Here is a 20,272-nt window from a genome sequence, read left to right as displayed (position 1 = left end):
AGAAAACGTGCAAGTTTTACTAATAGACACTTCAATATTGTGTCCAAGAGTCTTAAATAATTGAATTAAAACCCAGGATGGTTCAAGCACAACAGATCTACCAGTTATCCCTTCATTATCTTCTGTAGTCAATAAATGCAGCTGTTGAATGTTCTGAACTTTAATTCCAACATTAGATTCTGATTCCTGGCACAAATTTTAAATGATTGAACAATATTAAAGCACAGAACACACTAGGTTTTATGTAATATATAAATTATAACATATCTAACAACAGGCAAATCTTTCCATAAGACTGGGTTATTGGAATACTAATTGCCAATTTTTCTACTCTGAGAGCAAGAAAAAAATCAGTACACTGGTAAAATTAAATTATTCGTTTCAATAAAAAAATACTTTATTTCTTAACAGCAGAGATTTGGCAATAAGATTTTATATAACATCATTTACACCTGATTGTATTTCACTTCCAATTTTTTTAATCCTGCAAGGTACAAAGCAAATACTTATGAAAGGGACATGCAGCCAGTGCCAAAGTTTCAATTATAGCCTTTCCTCTTTGGCAGCAGCAAGTCAGGACTTGTGGGCCTTGTTCTCTTCCTTCAGATCATTGCTGAGGGAAGAAAGAAACCTGGAGATGCTGCTGGCACTTAAATCTCTGCTTATCCTTAAATGCTGCAGATGATGCTGATGCCAAGCATCAACAGGGGAAAATCCCCATTTTTTCACCCTCTTTTACAGAGCTGAAAATAACACAAACCATCAAAGAACTATTACTGGGAAAAGTCAACTTACAAGTGCTCAGATTTTATCTGCTGTTTCTTCATGTTGCTCTCCCCATCCCCATCTTCCAGGGTCATATGTACAGGTATAAAGTAGGGGTGTGTTCTAAAAGGTTACACTCCAAAAGGATTGTGTGATTTAAAGAAGTGCAGGAAACAGATAAAAATGCCCTCAAATCCCCCAAAATATCAACTCTCTCTCCTCTGTGTTCTAAAGCAGGAAGGTATTTGAAAAAAGAAACAGGATGTGCCTAAAAACTTTGTGTGTGATTATTGCAGTAATAGAGGGATTTTTGGAAAAGTTATTCACGTATTTCATCCAAGGTTTGTGACTAGACAATCCCCGTTTTAAGGTCACAGAAATGAGTGTTATCAGATTTATCAAAATGCTCCTATCCAACCAAAGCTGCTACCGTTCCTGAACAGCAGTCCAAGAACATGCACTCTGCCAACTAATCTCTCCCCAAAATACTTCTAATATTTCAAAAGCTCACAGACAAAATATGTTGTCTCTTTCATCTTTTATTAAAAAAAATTAAAAGGTATGCAGAAATCTTTTCTTTCCTTGTTCCATAATTACACTGATTTGGAAAACAGAACAGCAGTATTTAAATTTGGAACAGCAACAGGTTTTAAGAGTCAATACCCCACAAGACATGCCATCTACCCTTACATATTTTACCCAGTTACTGCTCACTTAAAAAATTCCTTATCAGTTTCTGTTTTCTAAAACTTATTTATAAGCATTCACACATCTAAAAATGTGTCAACACTATTGTTGAGACAGAATTCAGTGGAAAAGCCTGTCCATTAGACGGATTCTGTAACCCACTTGCTCCAAGACACTATCACCAGTTTCATCTTTGAGTAGAGCTACTTTTAATGTGTGTACATACACATAAATATCTATATGCAAATATGCACACAGAGAACATCTGAGTGCCTTTTTGCCAGCTCGCAGTTGGAGAATTCCAACAGAAATTTAAGGAAACAACATGAATTCACAGATTACTTTCTTTAATAAGTAATCCTGAAGGCTGGGTTTGGGTTTTTTTAGAGCAAGTTATCACTTCTGGGAGATCTGCAAGCAGCATCCCCCACAGCAGATGGGGTGAGGGTAGAAGGCTGTGGAGATGCAGCTGAGCATCCAACGGCGTGGTGCTCACACCCTGCACTCCTCACACCCAGTGCTGACCCAGGACAGAGGGCTCTGCCACCAGAGAGCCACTATTTTAAGTGTAAAGACACTCATTTTTGGCAAACACTAAGTGATCAGTGGAGCTTGTCTTTCTGTGGCACCATCCATGGGGAAGGAGCCCTCCCGCACTAATCTCGCTAATCTCCGGAGCAGGGGGAATTTATTAAAAATGCTATTTAGACAGACAGGCTTCTCTGCAAGTCTGCTACACAGGCTCATCAAACTCATTAAACCCAGCTTTGAATCCCAGGCTTGGGAGTGTAATCCCTTCTAAGAAGCCTGCTAGACTAGGCTGAGAGAATAAAAATATGGGAGTTGCTGAACTGAAAGGTGCTCGAGCGGCGCTCACCTCGTGGTCAGTGTGGGAGATGGACACCCCATCCTGGGCACCACCAGAGCCACACTACTGCCAGCATGGGCAGGGAAAAATGTCCTTGGAAACTACAAACAGATGTTGTGTCTTCTACCTCAGTAGCAGGAAGGATGGTGACTTGCAGCAGCATCAACCGTGCAGCCTCTCCCAACTCCCTCCCCTTGTCATCTGGATTATATGAAGGTGAAAGTGCTGTTGCAGCTGGCACAGCACAAAATTGGTGACTGTCCTTCATGGAGGAACAGGAGATGGCTGGAGTGCCACCTCCTGCTGGCAGTGTTTGGGTGGGCAAGGTGAGCTCTCATACCATTCCACACTGCCTTGGAAAAATCCTCCCTGGGAGCTCTAAAATGCTGTGTCACCATCAAACCTTTGGATACCCCAATACCTGACCTTCATCTCCATGCACAAGTGTAAAGCAGCTAATTTCCAAGTTTCCTGCTGCCTACAAAGCTGCTGTTGCTGCCCATGGGGAGCCTGGAAAAACCCAAAGTGAGTGCTGAGGCTGTGAGGAGGCAGCGAGCAACACCACAGGCATTGCATTTGGAGAGAGAAAAGCAAACACTGCAGCTTGAAAAGGCTGCAAGATGCAGGAGTTGTAGAGAGAGGTTCTCTGCACAGCACAGCCCAGCCCAGCAGCAGGCTGCCTTGGGGAATTCTGCTCAGGAAATCATGGCATTGGGATGTTTTTAATCACCCACCCCAGCCCTGAGCAGAGTGCAGGGCTGCAAACTGCTGGGCACCTTGTGTCCTCTCAACTGACCATCAGCTGAAGGCCTGCAAGAAAAAAGCCATGGCACTGAACTGCAGCCTCCTGATTCCAGTGTTTTTAGGTAAATACAACAGCATGTAACTTCAAAATGTCACCAGGAGACTGGATACAAAGCTTCCTAGCACAGTGACTAGACAAAATGTAAAATAAAATGAAATTAGAATGTTCCCTATGGGGTCAGAGCAGTAAAACTGATTCTGATTAAGTTGCATTACCAGATAGAAGCAGGATCTCAATAATTTACAGCCAGAGACAGGATAAGTGTCCATTAGTATTAGTGTCTATGGATGTACACTTTCTATTTTTCCACATTTTTAAGGCCTCTGAGACCATGTCTGGGCCTCCAGCTTTCCCTCTTCCTGGCTCCAAACCATTGAAGTAAAACCCTTTCCCCTGGCAGGAGAGGAGCCTCCCTCATCAGCATCCTCTCCACCCCCAAAGGGTGGGTAAGGAAGAAGGCAGGATTATTTGAAATCAATCTGGACACAGTAAATGGTCTCTAATGGTATCTAGAACACAAAATTCAGGATAATTTGAAAAAGTTATGAGGTTGGACATGATCCAAATTCAGATGAGCACAGCACAGCAGGATGTTCTGCAGACGTGTCAGTGCCTCTTAAGTTTAGCAGTCCCCCCCCCCTTTTTTGGGTTTTTTTGTTTATTTTTCATATTCCTTTCAGCACCAGCAATCTTGGGAAGGGCACACTTGAAGCCAAACCAAGAAGTACTAAAGGAAATAAAAAAAAATAAGCCAGATCAATGCTTACAGAAACCTGAGCTCATTATATTAATTGTGTCTAAACCTCCATCCATGTGTTCTTGGCCATTTTCCCTTGGAGAACCACTGCAGAGTGGCTGCTCTCACTTTGTGCCTCCTCCACTAACGAGCAGCCTCATGCCACTTCAATGCCTCTTCTCTCCCAGGAATCATTACCTCAAGAGTTAGAACCAATTTGACAAAAATCTGTTCTGCACCATCATCCCCAGGTTCTGGAGGTTTAAAGAAACCATTGAAGGCACTTGCTGACAGGTCAGAACAGCTCTCCATCAGTCCCCAACAAAAACAGATGAGTAAGAACATCTGGGTAGAGGTTTGGACTCCTTTTTTTTAAATAACTGCTTTATATTCAAGGTACCTGCACTTTCCCATGTACATTTTTGAAAGGAGTGGTACAAAGTTACTCCTCTTGCCCCCTCAAATTCCAGAGACTGAGGGATTTTTCAGACTGTGAGTACAATGAAATAAAAAATAAATCATCAGGGAAACAAAGCAGCAAGCCTGCAGTGATGGTCGTTCTTTACTGTGTCCCCAGTTTTGGGGTGGGCAGGACATTCCAGCTGTGGTTCTGATTCCCTTGGATGCACTGGGATCATCCCCACATCTTTTACCCCTCCCTGGGGCTTTCAGGGAGTGAGGATGGAGGGAAAGGAGCTGCCAGACACTCCTGCAGCTGATGAGCAGCAGCCACCCAAGAGGTGCTTGCATGATTTTGTGTATAGAGAGCTTGTAAAGCACTTTGGGAAGCTGAGGGATGAAAAGGACTATATAAATGTAAGATATTATTATTATTAAACCAGTGATCTGACAAGAAGAGACAGCTCTTCAAATCTCTACAACAGCTTGAGCTGAAGAGATCAGGGAGTCCAATTTGAAAAAATAATAATTTGAAACGAATTGGAGGATTAGAAGTGGCAGCTCTTTTGTGGATTCTCCATGGCAGGTAAATTTAGTAGGCTACTTTAATTTTGCATCGTTTTAACTCCTGGCAATGTCCTGTGCATTGAATCTGACAGAGAGACAGAGTGTTTGAAGCTGTCGTGGCTACATTTTAGTCTCCCAATTTTACAATCAGTGTTTGAATCTGCTACTACAACTCTGGGTACAGAGATCAGAGGCTTATCAAAGAGGCATCCATTTCAAAGACAAGCAGCAGCTTTGACTTCATTCCTTCAATGCTTAAAATTCCTGAAAAAGCAGATGAGCACACCACAAAACAGGTCTGAAGGAAATCTCTCTATCGGCTGTAAACCTATTTCAGTATTAATTTTTTAAGGATCTATTTTGGTCTCAAGTAAAATGAGTGTGTTTAGCAGAGATAATCCTCTCAACAGGTGAGCTTAATATATGCCTTTTCCTGTGACTGACTGAAAGAACATTTTAAACTTATTGCTTTTTCAAGCATTAATTGAAGAACTACTTCAACCAGTTAGATGATTTTGTTTAAATCTTTTTTTAGACTAATAACGTCTTCCCTTTCCTAACAAAGCAGCACTTCATTTCTTTAATGCTGCCCTCATTTTACCTGCATGGATGAACCAAGGGCGCTGTGGGCAGCAACACGTGCACTTTGCAATAAGGGTATAAAGGTGTATCACACACTGGAGAGCTGCTTTCCACACCCAACTCGTGCTTTTAAGCTGAGTTTCAGCATTCACATGAGTGATAATATGACTGAGCAGAATGGAAGTGAACCTGGTGATCTTCTTCCTTCTGATCTCACACACACACTGCCCATCACTGAGACCACTGCCCAGTCCCTGGAACCAAGTGCCTGGCTGAGTTTTGCCAGAAAGCAAGAGGGGATTGCTGCAAAGTGATTTGGGAATCTGACCCCAGTTCCTCCAGCTGAGCACTGCCCAGCCCAGGGCAGCCTGAAAAGCTTGTGCAGGGAGCAGTGGACAGCTTCCCACAGCCAATGGATGGTTTCCCAAAAAGCAGTGGATATATTTTCAATGGACAGAGCTTCCCAAGGAACAAGGGGTGACCTTTCCAGACAGTCCAGTATCCAGGCACTGGAGGCAGGATAACCTGGCTCCTGCCCAGGCAGGCCAGCTGAGTGCAGCCCCAAACCCACCTCTGGCTTCTTGTTTCCACTGAGTGCTGCCGATTGACCCATCCCAGTCCTTCAGCACCTCATCAGCAGGATGTGGAGGCAAAGGGGACGATCAGCAATTTGTCTGATTAAGGCCTGGGAGATGTGGCACTGGGAACTCAGTCCCAGCCAGCCTGAAAGGAGCCGCCCGCTGCTGCCAGCCAAGCAAGGCATGAAAGCTGCCTTTGAAAGCCATGGCCATACCTCAGCACAGCTCCACGGCAGGTGTGGACATGCCCCAAAGTGCACACAAAGTGCTGAAGAGTTGGGCTCAAATGGCTTCTGACGAACAGGACTCAGGAGTTTGAACACTTTGGGGCGTTTTTGAGAGCGCTCCCAGCGCCCTCTCGCAGCGGATGAAAGGTTTGGATTAAAACCAGCTTTGAACCTGCAGGATGTTTGCAGAATGTTTTCCTCAGAGCAGCTCATCTATCAGCATGCAGCCCAGCAACACAAGTTTCTTTTGCAGTATTTTATTAAAAGGTCCTTGGTGCCCACACACACACACACACAAACATTGACAAACCTGACATATTCTTCAAAATACTTTAAAATACTGGGTTTTTACCCAGTAGGAAACAAAGCACATAGAAAACCACAGCAGAAGCTTTTTGTGAGATGTGATGGTGCTGTATCTACCACCCAATTCCATGAACCACTCTGCTTTCATTTATGAACCGAGCATTTTTCATTGCTTTCTTCATTTCAGAGAACCACACAAAAAACATTTTAGGGCAGAAGTGTCTCAAGTTTGGGTCCTTTAACAGCTGTAATCTTAATAATTAATAATAATAGCATCATGGGATGGGTTGGGACATTAAAGCTCATCCAGTTCCACAGGGACAGAGACACCTTCCACTATCTAGGTTGCTCCAACCCATCCAACCTGGCCTTGGACACTTCCAGGGATGGGGAACCACAACCCCAGAGTCCCTGGGTGACAAGAATGAATAAAGCTGTCCCAGGGGCAGTCCTGTGCCAGGGTGTCCCCAGGAGCAGCACAGAGCTCACTGCCAACTCCTCACCCCTCCTGCTCAACACCGGCCTAGTGCTGCTGCTTCTGAAGAAAAACTTCCTTTTTAAAAAGTCACTGGATGTTCAATAGATAAATAACCACCTCTGCACTTAAAAAGTGCAGAACTATGGCCATAAATAAGCATTAGTGCTTCAAAAATTGTGAAACCACAGCTTTATGGTTTTAAACAGAGACAAGGTGGAATCCTGAATGGTGGCAATGTATTTCAGATGAAAGCTTTCAAGGAGATGAGGAATAGTTACAGGAGCTGGAACCTGAGTAACTACAGTTGCATTAAATTATTCCATCTGCAAGTCCATTAAAAATTGTTAATGGCTTTGTATGGCTTTTATATTTATTGGGTGGGTTTATTCCTATGTGAGTCATACATATTTATTACCACAGGCCAGATAATGGTTATTAATAAAACTTCTTTTATTTGCATACTGTCTTGATGCTGCCCTAAATATTTACAGCTGGTCTATAAAATATAAAGAATCCTCAAAAATTCTAAATAGCACCAGGGATGCGCCACAACTTTGCCTTTTGTACTTTTTTTGTGTGTGTGTTTTTCTTTTTCAAAACTGGAAAAAACCCCTCAGCCTGGTAAATCCATTTCTTTTTCTCAAGTCAAAAAAGCACTAATTCTTTCAAAGCTTTAAAGCACTATTTGTGTGGAGGAAGTGAGAGGAGATCCAAAGTTAAAGCAGGCTGGTTTTTTATAATTAAGAAAATACATATATTTCTACACATAATTATGAACTGTAACAAAAGCTCAGTATTAAAATAGGTCCACTGAATCCCTGGAATTTTGCCTGCCAACTAAAACACCTACTATGAATTTAGTAATGGGTTATGCAAACATAAATTACAAGGCCAGACGTTTTAAAAGGAAAAAAAAGTGATTTATTGTCACACTGGAGACACGGCAGGATAGAAGCACAATTTCATTTTTCCATATATTCATCAACACTGCAGATGTGTTAATGCAAAAAGAATTCCAAAATAAAAATTACTCTCAACTGCTCTAATTCTCATCTGTCATTTAATTTACGTTAAAATTGTTACCAGGAAGCTTTTTTTTTTTGTTTTAAGCAAGCAAAACACACTCAAAATTCCTGGAAGAAAATAGGCTTTAAGAGCATTTTACAGACATTTCTTACTTTAAAAATCAACTTCATCCAAAACTGACAACAACTGCAGAAACTTAGGGCATTTGGGAGGGTGTTTAATAGAAAAGCTTCAAACTATCATTTGTACTTTGGGGATTTGGTTTGTGAGTATTTTTACTCCCCATATTAATAGCTTCTGGTTTTCTTTCAAGCAGATCCAACTATTCACTTATCCACTGTCAGAGCAACAAGAATCTCTCGTAACTGGCAACTCCTGTTAAAAGAGTTATTTGTGACAATATTGTGATTTTAATGAGAACAACATGTTCCTTTAATTACACCTGAGTCACTTTGAGGTGGTGCAGATGAGTAGAGGCTTACAGACCAAAAAAAAAAAAAAAGAAAAATACTAATTGAAGATGTTTAACTATTTCTTCACTTGGTAAATACACATAGGAAGGAAGAGTAGGGATATTGGTGCCTGTTATTTTTATAACTATTGAAAATAAGTCAAACTATTTTTATAACTCTTGAAAATAAGTCAAACTTACTGACTTATTATTGTTCAGAGGAAATTTAGGAACAGAACTTCAGAGTCGCTTTGTGAGTGATCTCCATACAAATTCCAAGTTTTATACTTAGCTTACCATAAAATAGAAAGTAAGAATGGCTGGTAATTGTTGGTACCAGAGTGAGAAAAATCTCAGTTATTTCAGCTAAAAAAATGACAATATTTTCCCTTAAAAGCCAGTCAATGATACATCAATAAATCACGTTATATCTTAATGCACACTACATAAAGCCCAACCATCCTGCAGGAGGAAGGATGACAAATGCTCTGTCAGACTCAGTTTTTTTTCCTGGAGTTGTGACCTTGAAAAGGTTCTCCTCTTTCAGCCCTCACCCCCAAGCCTCCCCTGCTCTGGCCACTTTCCAACTGGGTCAGCCCTGCAAGGTTCAAGCCCAGGCAAGAACAAGCAGGGAAAAACAAACTGTTTGCTTTGCCTTCTTTCAGTGACAGCAGAACCTCACTGCAGCATCAAAGGCTTAACAAGAGAGATTAACTTGTAAATATTTGCTTACAAGTGTGTCCCTTTGTAAACCACAGTAATACCCCAAATATCCCCTTTTCTCCTTTTCTGCAATGGAAAATGCTGCACCCTTGGCATTACTGAAATCCAGGACCTGCCGCCAAGGCTGGGAGAAGAAAAGTGAATTTTTCAGCTCTCAAGAATGCTCAACCAGGAAAATGCTCAAAAGAAACAAATCTACATTATTTACAGTAAGTGACTTCAGAGGAATTAATTTGTTCAACTACTCTAATGAGTTTGGTTGCATTTGGTTGTCCCCCTCTTGAGTATTTTTGGTGCTCTTGAATAAAGTAATTGCCTATATATTTTCAGATTTACAAAAATACTTTTGAGGTAAATGTGTTGTAGAAAATTGATTTAATGGTATCTTGAAAGCATAAGGAGAGAGAAACACTAACTCAAGGTGGCCTAGGTCATGTGGTTTCAGAAAAATGCCTTAAATTAAACTTCTCTGCCTAAAAACACAACACAGTCATGACTTCTGCAGGTCAGGGGAACTGCTTTTGGGTTTCAGATCTTTCCAAATGGTGTTTGAAAATCATGAACTATGAAATCCTACATAGCAATAATCCCTAAAATATGGCCTCATTTGCTAAAAGGACTTTGTCAAGCCTTGTTATTCCCAAATATATTCCCAAATTGCACAGAATTTGTTGCCACCCTGCCCAGGGAACAGCACAAGTTAAGACAATAAAGACAATTATTTTAAAAAATAAATTAATGAAGTTTACTGAGTATGGTAGGAATGGTCAATGGAGGTCAGTTTTAGAAGAATCCTGAATTATAATTGTTTTAGTGTCCTCTCACTTCCAATAAAAAGGAAGCAAGAGATCATAATATAGAAATAGATGTTAGAAACACTGATGTGAAACAGTGTGTGATGGTTTTCTGTGAACAAAGAGATTATGCTAAAGTGAAATATGTATTAAATAATCTATCCAGGATAAGGCTAGACCTGATTTAACCCCTCTGACTCCACAAGACTGTGTTTAGATCACATTTAAAGATATAGAGATAGACTTTATTACTTTTCTGGAGAAGTCACACAATAATAATAATAATAATATACTTCTCCATTTAGCTTTTGAAATACCAAGCCCACGTAGTACAAATTATCATAAAAAATAATTTACCTGGCAAACAAAGCTCTTAAGAATAAAAACATGGGAAGGAAGGACATGGGACCTAAATATTATCCTAAGGGAGAGGTATTCATCAAAGGGGGAAAAAAGACAGAACTGGGAGGGAAAGGGGAAAAAAATAATAAAAAGGAAAAAAGAGAGGAAAAAGAGGAGGAAAGTGGGAAAAGGAAAAAGGAGGGGGGAAGGAGAAAAGAAAACAATAACAGGAGTGGAACAACCCAGCTGTAGATGGCAGCAAATCAATATTCACCCCTCTGTACACAGACACTGAGAACATCAATTATCCTCAGACAGAATGTGTGTTTTCAGTAGATTTTGTTATCATTTCCACTTTGTCACACAGACTAGACCAAAGTTGACTGTGCAAAGTCTCTGGAAATCAACATTACCCACAGTTCTGAAGATCCTGCTCTCATTTCAAGAGCTAATTCAAGCAGCAGAATTATTTAATTTTTTTTTTACCCTTAATTATATTATATTTTGCTGTAGAGACTGGCTATTTCAATAGAATATTCCAGAAACACTGGAGACAAAGAATTTGAGAATTTTGCAGTTTGTAAAACTGAGCCCTACCATAATAACTGTCTTAATTTCCTTTAGTTCCTTATGACTTACAATTATCATGATTTTTTAAAAAAGCTTGTGGATCTTAAAGATATGCATCACCCTGACACACAACATGAAGAATAAAACCATTACTTGTGTAACAGAAGATTTTGCAGGCATCTTTCTTTCTCTTTGGGGCACTGCAGACTGTGATGGAGCAGGACGGGGATGGTTTGGGTGACACTGATGGAAAACAGCTTTGATGTAGGCAGGTAAATGTCATTTATTTGAGATGAACCAAGGGCTCAGGTCAGCAGGCTGCCCCCTCCACCCAGTCAGTGTTCAGGTATTATTTTGTTTCCTAGAACTTTCCCATATTCCATTTTCCAGAGCATCTTTGTTTGAGAATTTATGTTTCTGTGCTTAGAGGTTCTCCCACATCTCTCCCTAACTCTGCCCACTGAACCTTTTATCTGCTTTACAGGATTCAGGTGGGAATTTGGGCATTTCAAGGTAATCTTGACTTTCTCAACCTCACCAGATGAGTTCATTTACAACCCAGAAACTGCAAAGGGCAAAACCAGCGAGGAATCACCCATCCAATTTATTATTTTACATCAGGATAAAAACCAGGGCCCACATCAACAGGGCAAAACTCCTGTCTCTAATTCTGGCCTTTATGCAGGCACCTCACATCTGCCTCATTTTGCAGAGCTCATGATCTCCCATTACAAAATTAGCTGCTTATTTCATTTCCCAAGAGCAGCTGACCCAGTCCCCCAGGCTGAGCTTTTGTCTTGTGCCCAGTTTAATGACCCCTGGCTCAGGTGAGCCTGGTAATAACCCCCAGCTCAATATTACCTGGCTTACCTGGCCAAATCCTAGAGAAAAGCAATGAAGAATTACAGGTTAAACAGGCTTAAAAGTGAAAGTATTAGATAAGCTAGTCAATGTTTAAAACAGAACTAGGTAAACAGAAAGTGGTTACTGAACTAAGAATCTGGGTAAAAATACAAGCAAGGTTATCAACATTAGGAACTCTCTACACTTCATGCCAAAAAATATTAACCTGTGCACCTGGAATTATTTAGAGACTAAAAAACCCCAATTCTCAAAGATGGTAATTCAAACATTCTGTTATTCACACCAGAATTGACATATGAGGACAGGATTAAGTAAAACAAGAATTTGACAGAGGCTAAAATACCCCAGAAATACCACAGTTGGTCACAACAGTTCAGGATTTGTCACTGTAAGAAAATAATCATCTGATGCAGGCTGGCAATTCACATGATATATTTTGAGATGTCTTCCAAGTAACAGTCATGTAAAATTGATGTTTCAAGTAATCTCCTGACCAGTCTCAGCCTTCCACAGTAGCTGTTCAGGGGGAAACAAATTGAGACTGAAAATACTCCAAAACATCTTTGAGCAGCAGGTCTGACATGACCTCCTAAAAGGTGTGAGTAGGCAAAGAGTATTTTTTGCAATAACAGGTTAAGAGCCCTTTCTGAAAGTTTCTGCACAACCACTGCTGAATTTTCTGTTCACATAAAGTTCCCAAACATGAGATCCTTCTTCCCAGAGTCATCTCCCAGTATGCCAAGACAGAAATAGTATTTTAACATTTTTAAATACCAAAAGCCCTAGGGACATTCCTCCAAACATGAAAACATTGTATTGCTTTTGCAGCAATTTGATAATTTGCAAAGAGGGCAGAAATGACCCAAAAAGATCTGTCACAACTTTTAAAGCAAAAAAGAAACAGAAGTATCCTCATCAGGAATTTTTGGAATCCTGTTCCTGATAACTTTCAAGGGGATATTATGGAAAGTCTAGAGGCAGCAATGAATAGGAAAGTCAAGGCAATCCACACTTGTCTCCTGATTTGTGGTGGGACTGGCAAGGGCAGAGGAAAAGAGATGCTGGCACAGCCTAAGCCAGGGCTGCACTGACAGGGATGCAGGCAGGGTCAAACACAAAATGGAAAGTACAATTCCGAAACAGATTGTTACATTTAACAATTCCATCTTTGTGGCTTTGTTTCTTCTTTTAATGCCAAGAAAGTTGTTACTTCATCGTGGAAATTGAAATTGAGCTGTACACTGGGTGATTTATCTGTCTGAAGAACATTCTGCATCCAGGCTGGTTTTCTCCCACAGAACTCTTTTGTTATGAAAAAGAGCACATTGGGTGTTTTAGGAACTTAAATGTATCAGTTTGGAGATGCCAGTGTCCCCCTGTGCATTCCCTGTCCACCTCAAGGATGTTTCCCATCCTGGGGAGGTTTCCAGACAAAGCTGCAGCTACTGATCCCTCCTCCTGATTTCCAACTGCCTCCCAAACTGCTGAAGTTTTGAGAAATATTCACAGAGCTCCCTGCTCTTTGGGAGTGCAAAAAAACAACTGAAGGTGAACAGACACTGCACAAGCTGTAAGTTTTGTGTGAGGAGGAAATCCATTGCAGCTTTCCAGTTGGACACCCCCACCCACCACAGCAAATCCCTTGGACAGGACAGACCTTCCACACCTGAGCTCTCTCCACACCCCTGGGGACAAAAACTACATCTCAGGTTGGCTACAGCTGCCTATTCCTACAGTTCAGATACTTCCTTCTAATTCTTTGATCCCATTCTCATTCTTAGTCAGAGGAAGTAGAAGTTGCTCTTCAGAAACAAAGCTACAGAAGAGCACCATGGCAGAGAAGGCAGACAAAGAAAGAACCTAAACAATTCATGCAAGATTCTAAAGGAATGTGGTTTCATAGGGGTCCCAGAACAAAAGATGAGGATGTAGAACCTAGCAGAGATCCCAATTTCCTCAAACACTGGGGAAATTCAGAGTGTTGTTTCTGAATAACTAAAACTCATGTATTCTGGCAGAGAATAGAGGCTACAAAATTGTATTTTGTAAAATAATATTTAAAACCTTCCCATCTAATGACTTAACTTCTGTGTCCTCCTCACTGGAAAGGACTAATATCATTATATTATATATATAACTTATATATATAACTAATATAATTTCCCACTATATCTCAAAGTAATTACAAGAGTATCTGTTTGCCTCTACATTCCTCTCCCACTGAGTTACCAAGGTGCTCTGACAATGCACTTTAAAACTGTAGGGTCTTGGGGGTTTTTGTCTGTTGCTCGCCTTCTGCTCCACAGAAATAAAACTGGCTTAGAGAAATCCTCCTGAAACCTGTAACATTCCATCAGATGGCAACTGGCAGCTGCAGTGAAGAATTTGTCATTTTACTTGTAGGAAAAAAAGGAAGGCAGCAAGAAACAAGTTAAGTTTGGTAGGATGAACTTAATCTTCCAGCAAACAATTGAAAATGTGGCCCCAGAATTCCATGTATTTTCTAGATTCTGTACAATTTCCTATACTCTCCTTCCTCCTTCTGTCCCCAATAGTTTGAAAAGGGAATCAACTCACCCTCTCACAGCTCCTGAACTCACTCTTCAGATTCTTTTACTCCTTTTAAGAAGTCCTGCTCCTTCCAAGCTGCACTCCCCAATTTCTCTCTTCTTCAAAGAGAACTGATTTCTGCCCCACAAAGCCTCCTCAGGGCAGCAGATAAACAACACTGCTCTTCCCCAGGAGCCCCTCCTGCTCCCCCTTGTCTGGGTCAGCATCCCCAGGGTGCAGAGCAGCATCTGCTGCTGGAGAAGCAGCACTGAGGGGTAGGAGAGCTGCCTGCTGCTCCCCTCCCAGGAAGAGCCTTGGAAGGAGTTGGTGCTGGCATATCAGTTATCTGGAACTGGCTTTGAAATGCCACAACATTCCTGGATGAACAGATTGCTGGCAATCAGCAGGGAAAAAAATACCCAAATCCACAAAACAAACAGAGGAGCCAGCCAGCCCTGAGCACTGCTCTGCTTTCAGCAGGGAACCAAGTGAGATTATCTGTGGGTTTGAGGTGACTGCACATGAGGAGTTTAAACACTCCCAGCTTCTCACACATAATATTCACCTCTCCCAGTTTCCCCACTGGTTTTACCCCTGCAAGTTCTACCCCACACCTGTGCTCCATGCACATCCTCCCAGGGGAGCTTGGCTCAGCCCTGACCTTGTTGTGCTTCCAGTGAAATCAACAGCGAAACTTAATTTGATTTTTGATGGAAAAATGAGCATCTTTGAAGTTATGCCCTTGATATAGATTTATTTAGGCAGCGAAATGTCACTTTCTTCATCCAAGTGCTCCGAGGGTTTGGATTGGTGAAGAATTTTTTTTTGCAATTCTCCAGGTTTTATATTATTATATAATTTAGAGCAAGCCTGTTTGAAGGCCAGTGTCAGTGCTTCCTCTAAAAACATCAATCCACATTTCAGTATTTACAGAATGCAAAAGCTCCCTGATGAGGAAAACATCAGAGATAAGCAGGTATAGATAAGGACCTGGCAATACATACAAGAAAATTACAGAAATAAACCATTAAGAAAAAAATCATCACTTCCACGTGCCTAAGACCACCTACTACAGTAACAGACTGGGATAGCTTTTCTCTTACCTCTGGAGTGTTTTTCTTGAACTCACGACTTTGCTCAATAAGTTTTTTCCTGGACTGCTCACTTTCATCTTGCCGGTTCGCCAATATTGTTGCTGTGGTATCGAGCTCCCTCTGTTAAGAAACATAAACAAAATAAACAAAACAAAACAACCAAACAAACAAACAACAAAACCCCAAAAAGAGTAACAACAAGGGGAAAAAACTCAGTCAGAGCTCTGCTCATCACAAAAATAAAAAAAATCCCGAAACCCCTCATACATACATCACATTATTGGGAATATAGAGATGGAAGGGCCAGGGAGCAGCACAGAACAAGCACCAGGCTTCCAGAGATCTGGCCTCCTGAATAACAGCAAATGAAGGGCTGCAGCCTTTTGGATTCCATCTTGCAACCAAAACATCACCATTTTCCTCAAAACTATTCACGGCTCCACCTCAGCATGACACAGGACAGGAGCAATGGCACACAATACACACCTCCTAATAAATTCCCACGTCCAGTAAAGATTACAGATCTTGGACATATTCAAACCAGGTTTATTTTCACCCGCCTGCTTTTTAAAGATACTGGTTTTCCTCGTTTTGAGTTATCCTATTATAAACATTTATTAATTCAAATATTGGTTAACCTTATACTTGAATCTGGACTGGTTACACCTCAATCACTCTTAATTGCCTATGACATGCTGTATATAATTCCATACTGCCACTGCAGTGCCCTTTTCTATTTAGGTCTTGCCTTATTCGAATACAAAATTATCTTTTTGGAATATATTCCTCCAAGGTTATTAGCAGGTATATCCATTTCTTCTCCAAAACATATCTTTTTTAAGCACCTGATGAATGCCAGAGTATCTTCCAACAGTTTCTACTGAGCTGAAGCACAGTTCCAACTGTTTTCCAGCTTTTTCCAAGTGTTTTATCCCCATCCCAATTTCTCCACTCAGTGCTGTGCCTCCAAATGTCACCATAATAGATTGAACGGGTCACTTATCAGTGCATAAACCAACAATACTCAATCTTTTGTGTCACTCTGTGCCTCTTCTGCAGTATTTCCACATAATATGAAAAAAATAAAGGCAAACCTCTCCATTCAGCTACAGACCAGAAATTTGCCACGCTTCTGGAATTTGTTAATAATTTGTCAACCACCTGTAAGGGACCAAAAGCACAAGGCTGGGACTCCTGTCAGGTCTAATACCAGACCCCAAATAGGTGGTCAAGTTGCTGACTTGTTACTAGATAGAAATGCAACTGTCTAAATACTCTGAAAAAGCCTAATACCTAATTTAGATACAGTTTTGAATGGGTAAATCCTGGATGGATGAACATGTCTCTTATGGAACTCCACAGTTTGACCTCTGGATGGAAAATAAAAAACCTTTTGAGTTCTCAACTCAAGAGGACCAATATGGTTTCCTCTTTAGGTTTATTAGCACAAAATTAAGATTTTTAAATAAAGATATGAACCATAGTTATCCTAATCCTTGGAAACCAGCTCAAGATGACAAATGGATTTGAAGCCAAGCAGCATGCTGGAACCAGTGACCTAAATATTGTCCCTGAAATGCTTAAAAATCCTTCTATATCTGACTTTGGGTAAAGAAACAGGGCAATATGTCCACCAGATCTTGGTTTGGAATTCTGTAACATATGTGAAATCTATTGCAGAAAAGTGGGAAATACTTAACAGTTGGATAAACCACATTTGAAATTCATCCCAGCTAAGTTTATGCAAGAAAAAAGAGCAACAGAAACCAATGTGGTTAAGCAGAACTATAAAGAGCAATATAACGGCTAAGCAGAAGGCTTTTAAAAAATATAAACAATCTGGTACGGCCAGAAACTTGGAAAACTATATTTAAAAAGGAAGCACACATTTAGAGCCAAGCAAAGAAAACACAAATCATGAAGTAAGAGGGAATTTCAGTGGAGGAAAGAACCAAGTGCTTTGGTTTCCAATATCAATCCCTAGCAAGGAACCTGACCAATGGAAAAGCAAGGCTTTTAAAGACCTGTGCTTCCAAGTTTAGAGACAAGAAAGAAAAAGAACTGATTAAAAAAAAAAATAAATTCCATATTTTGTGCTGCCATGAAGAGTCAGGCAGCAAATGACAAAGGACTTTCTCAGCTCACTGATTGATACTGGTGCCACGGCACACTTACACCAGGCTCCTTCCCATCACTTTCTGAATTCCTTCTGGGACAGGTGTGATCATTCCTCCCCAGAAACATTTCCTCCTGTGACATATCAGGCACAGACAAGTTGCCAGGAGAAGTGCCAGCACAGCAGTGCACGGAGCTGCCTGACTCTGGGGGCTGCAGCTCCAGACCTGGCACTGATGAGCAGCTGAGATGCAATTCCAGCTGAGGAGCAGCAGGTACCTAACCCCATGATCTGTTACAAATAAGGTATTAAATCTTCAAGCCATGTCACAGTTAATAAGACCCAAATCAAAACTATTTGGAAAATTGCAATCTTTTCTTCCTCACTTGATCTGAGCAGTGCACAATGCAAGTTTCATTTATTTAGACCTAATAATATATACAGCATTACAACCAACAAGGACTAATGGCAGATTTTTCATACTTTTGTGATTTAATCTTACGAGATAGCCCAATCTTAAAAAAAAATTTAATGTGGCCAATGCATTATTTCTGCAAGCAAGCTGCACAATGCAAGTTTCATTTATTTAGACCTAATAATATATACAGCATTACAACCAACAAGGACTAATGGCAGATTTTTCATACTTTTGTGATTTAATCTTATGAGATAGCCCAATCTTAAAAAAAAAAAATTTAATGTGGCTAATGCATTATTTCTGCAAGCAAGATCATTTTAAGGAGCAAATAGTAGTAACATCAGAATTTCAAACCTGAGTACATTGTAACACTCAGACATAAACACTTCCCCAAGCCTTGCAATCACTCTCTTAAGTAGATAACAAGTAAAAAGAGACATAATTCTGCACAGAGACTCAAAAATAGGAGCCCACGTCTCCGTATCATCCTTCATCCTTCCCTTTGAAATCAAAAGGGCTCCAATGAAAAGCAAACAAAAACCAGGGCTCAAAGGTGTGGCAGCGGTGACCTGGCTGTGGAAGGGATTCAAAGCCTGGAAGCTTCAGTTCCACTGATTCAACACTGGCTAATGAACTTTGTGGCCCAGAGAGCCACCTGCAGAAAGGGAGCCACTGCTTGGAGCACATCTTGAGAGAACAAGCAAGACCATTATCCCTGCCCCTGCCCCAAAGTCCCATCGATTTAGGGCAGGCACAGTTCAGAGATAACTAAAGAACTCTCTCCAGGGTTTCCACTTTGACCCATTTCAACAAATTTACTGGGGGTGGGAGGGAGGCAGTGGGAGGAGAGGAGACAAGAAAGTCTTATGCTCCTAAGTGTGGGAGTCATTAGAAACAGTCCCCAGAAAACAAACATTAAAGGCTTTCTTTCAGGCAGTACAGAAATAAAAAAATCTAAAACTAGGAGGGTCAATCCACTATGCAGTGTAACAACAATCACCTTGGAGTGAATTTATGTCCTCTTAACTCAGGTACTTCCAGGCCCTGTTGGACTCCCTGCCCATCCTGCCTCTGTCACCTCAAGGTGATGTGGCTGCACGGGACCCACCAGAGCAGAGGGAGCCTGCTGGAAACACCTCATCCTTCCCTCCCTACCTTCTGCCCTGGACCAGCCCCCGTGCAGGGCCAGCTGTGCCCATGAGGAGTGGCACCATTGCAGCAGGGAGCTGGGAATGCCCAGCTGGAGTCAGGGGGCTGTGGAATCCCCCTTTGGGCACCAGCCTGCAATTAGCTTGACCCCAAGTAATTATGAAACTGCAGGCTCACTGCAGGCGAGTTTCAAGGTTGTTTTCCTTTATTGCTGACACATCTTTGCCTACCAGATGCATTCTTTGATAATCACCCAGCAGCAGGCCTGCACCACTGACCAGTTAAACACAACAAGGCCTTTCCTTTCCATAATAAGAAGATTCAAGTCAGCTCTTCCATGCCTGAGACCTGTGGCTGCTCTCAAAGTTGAGTCCTAAAAATTACTCACTTAGGAAAACAATTTTGGAAAGAAATTGAACTTGCTTGGCTATTTATGAAGTTTCTGTTCCCTCACTCACTTCTAACAGTTACTGGCCACTGCTCTGCCATGGGCATTTCACAACCAAAGAAACCACCACACTTCAGCATCCCAACTCCCCCAAAAGCTGCTCCAACAACCAGGACTAGTCCTCAGTCTCTGCTTTGAACCAGAAGTCCCATGGCCCACATGGAAGAAGTTACAAAAACCTGTAATAACCATCTCAAAGCACTGTGACATAACTGTATCTCAAATTTTTGTCATTCTCCCATATTTAAATGTTTAATCCTTGCTGCATTTACCACAAAGCTCCTACAGTGGAGCAAGAAGCACATATCAGAACTTTAAGACAAACTAATTATTGCCTGGTAGGCTTCCAGACATGGGTGTAAAGCCTAAGCTGTGCCTTTGAAAGCCTTAAGCATGGCTGCAGAGATTAACAGGACACCAGGAAGAATTTTTTGCATAGAAAAGGTGGTCAAGCCTTGGAACGGGCTGTCCAGGGAGGTGGTGGAGTCCCCACCCCTGGAAAGGTTCAAGAAACAACTGGATGTAGCACTCAGTACTCTGGATTAGTTGTCAAGGTAGAGATCAGTCATAAATTGGATTTGATGATCTCAGAGGTCTTTTCCAACCTTAATGATTCTGGGATTCACTATAAACTCATTTTACTTATTACAAGAACCAACACAAACCACAACTTCATGTAGGGTAGGAATTTTCTACCAGTAAATGTAGCATTAACCACTTTCCCTGAAA

General features: G+C 41.2%; 1 protein-coding gene across 7 annotated transcripts in view; it reads right to left on the bottom strand.

Moving 5' to 3' along the window:
- CUX1 (cut like homeobox 1) overlaps nt 1-20,272 on the bottom strand; it is a 273,426-nt gene that overhangs the window by 201,571 nt on the left and 51,583 nt on the right. For all 7 annotated transcript variants that reach the window (XM_039720978.1, XM_039720973.1, XM_039720974.1 and 4 more), the window contains exon 2: nt 15,422-15,532. In XM_039720978.1, the coding sequence (XP_039576912.1) occupies nt 15,422-15,532 (111 nt within the window). The remainder of the gene's footprint in view (nt 1-15,421; nt 15,533-20,272) is intronic.

Source organism: Passer montanus, unplaced genomic scaffold (genome assembly GCF_014805655.1).
Source record: "Passer montanus isolate IOZ18808 unplaced genomic scaffold, ASM1480565v1 scaffold44, whole genome shotgun sequence".
In the NCBI taxonomy this organism is placed as follows: Eukaryota; Metazoa; Chordata; class Aves; order Passeriformes; family Passeridae; genus Passer; species Passer montanus.
This window is presented reverse-complemented; position numbering and strand designations above follow the sequence as displayed.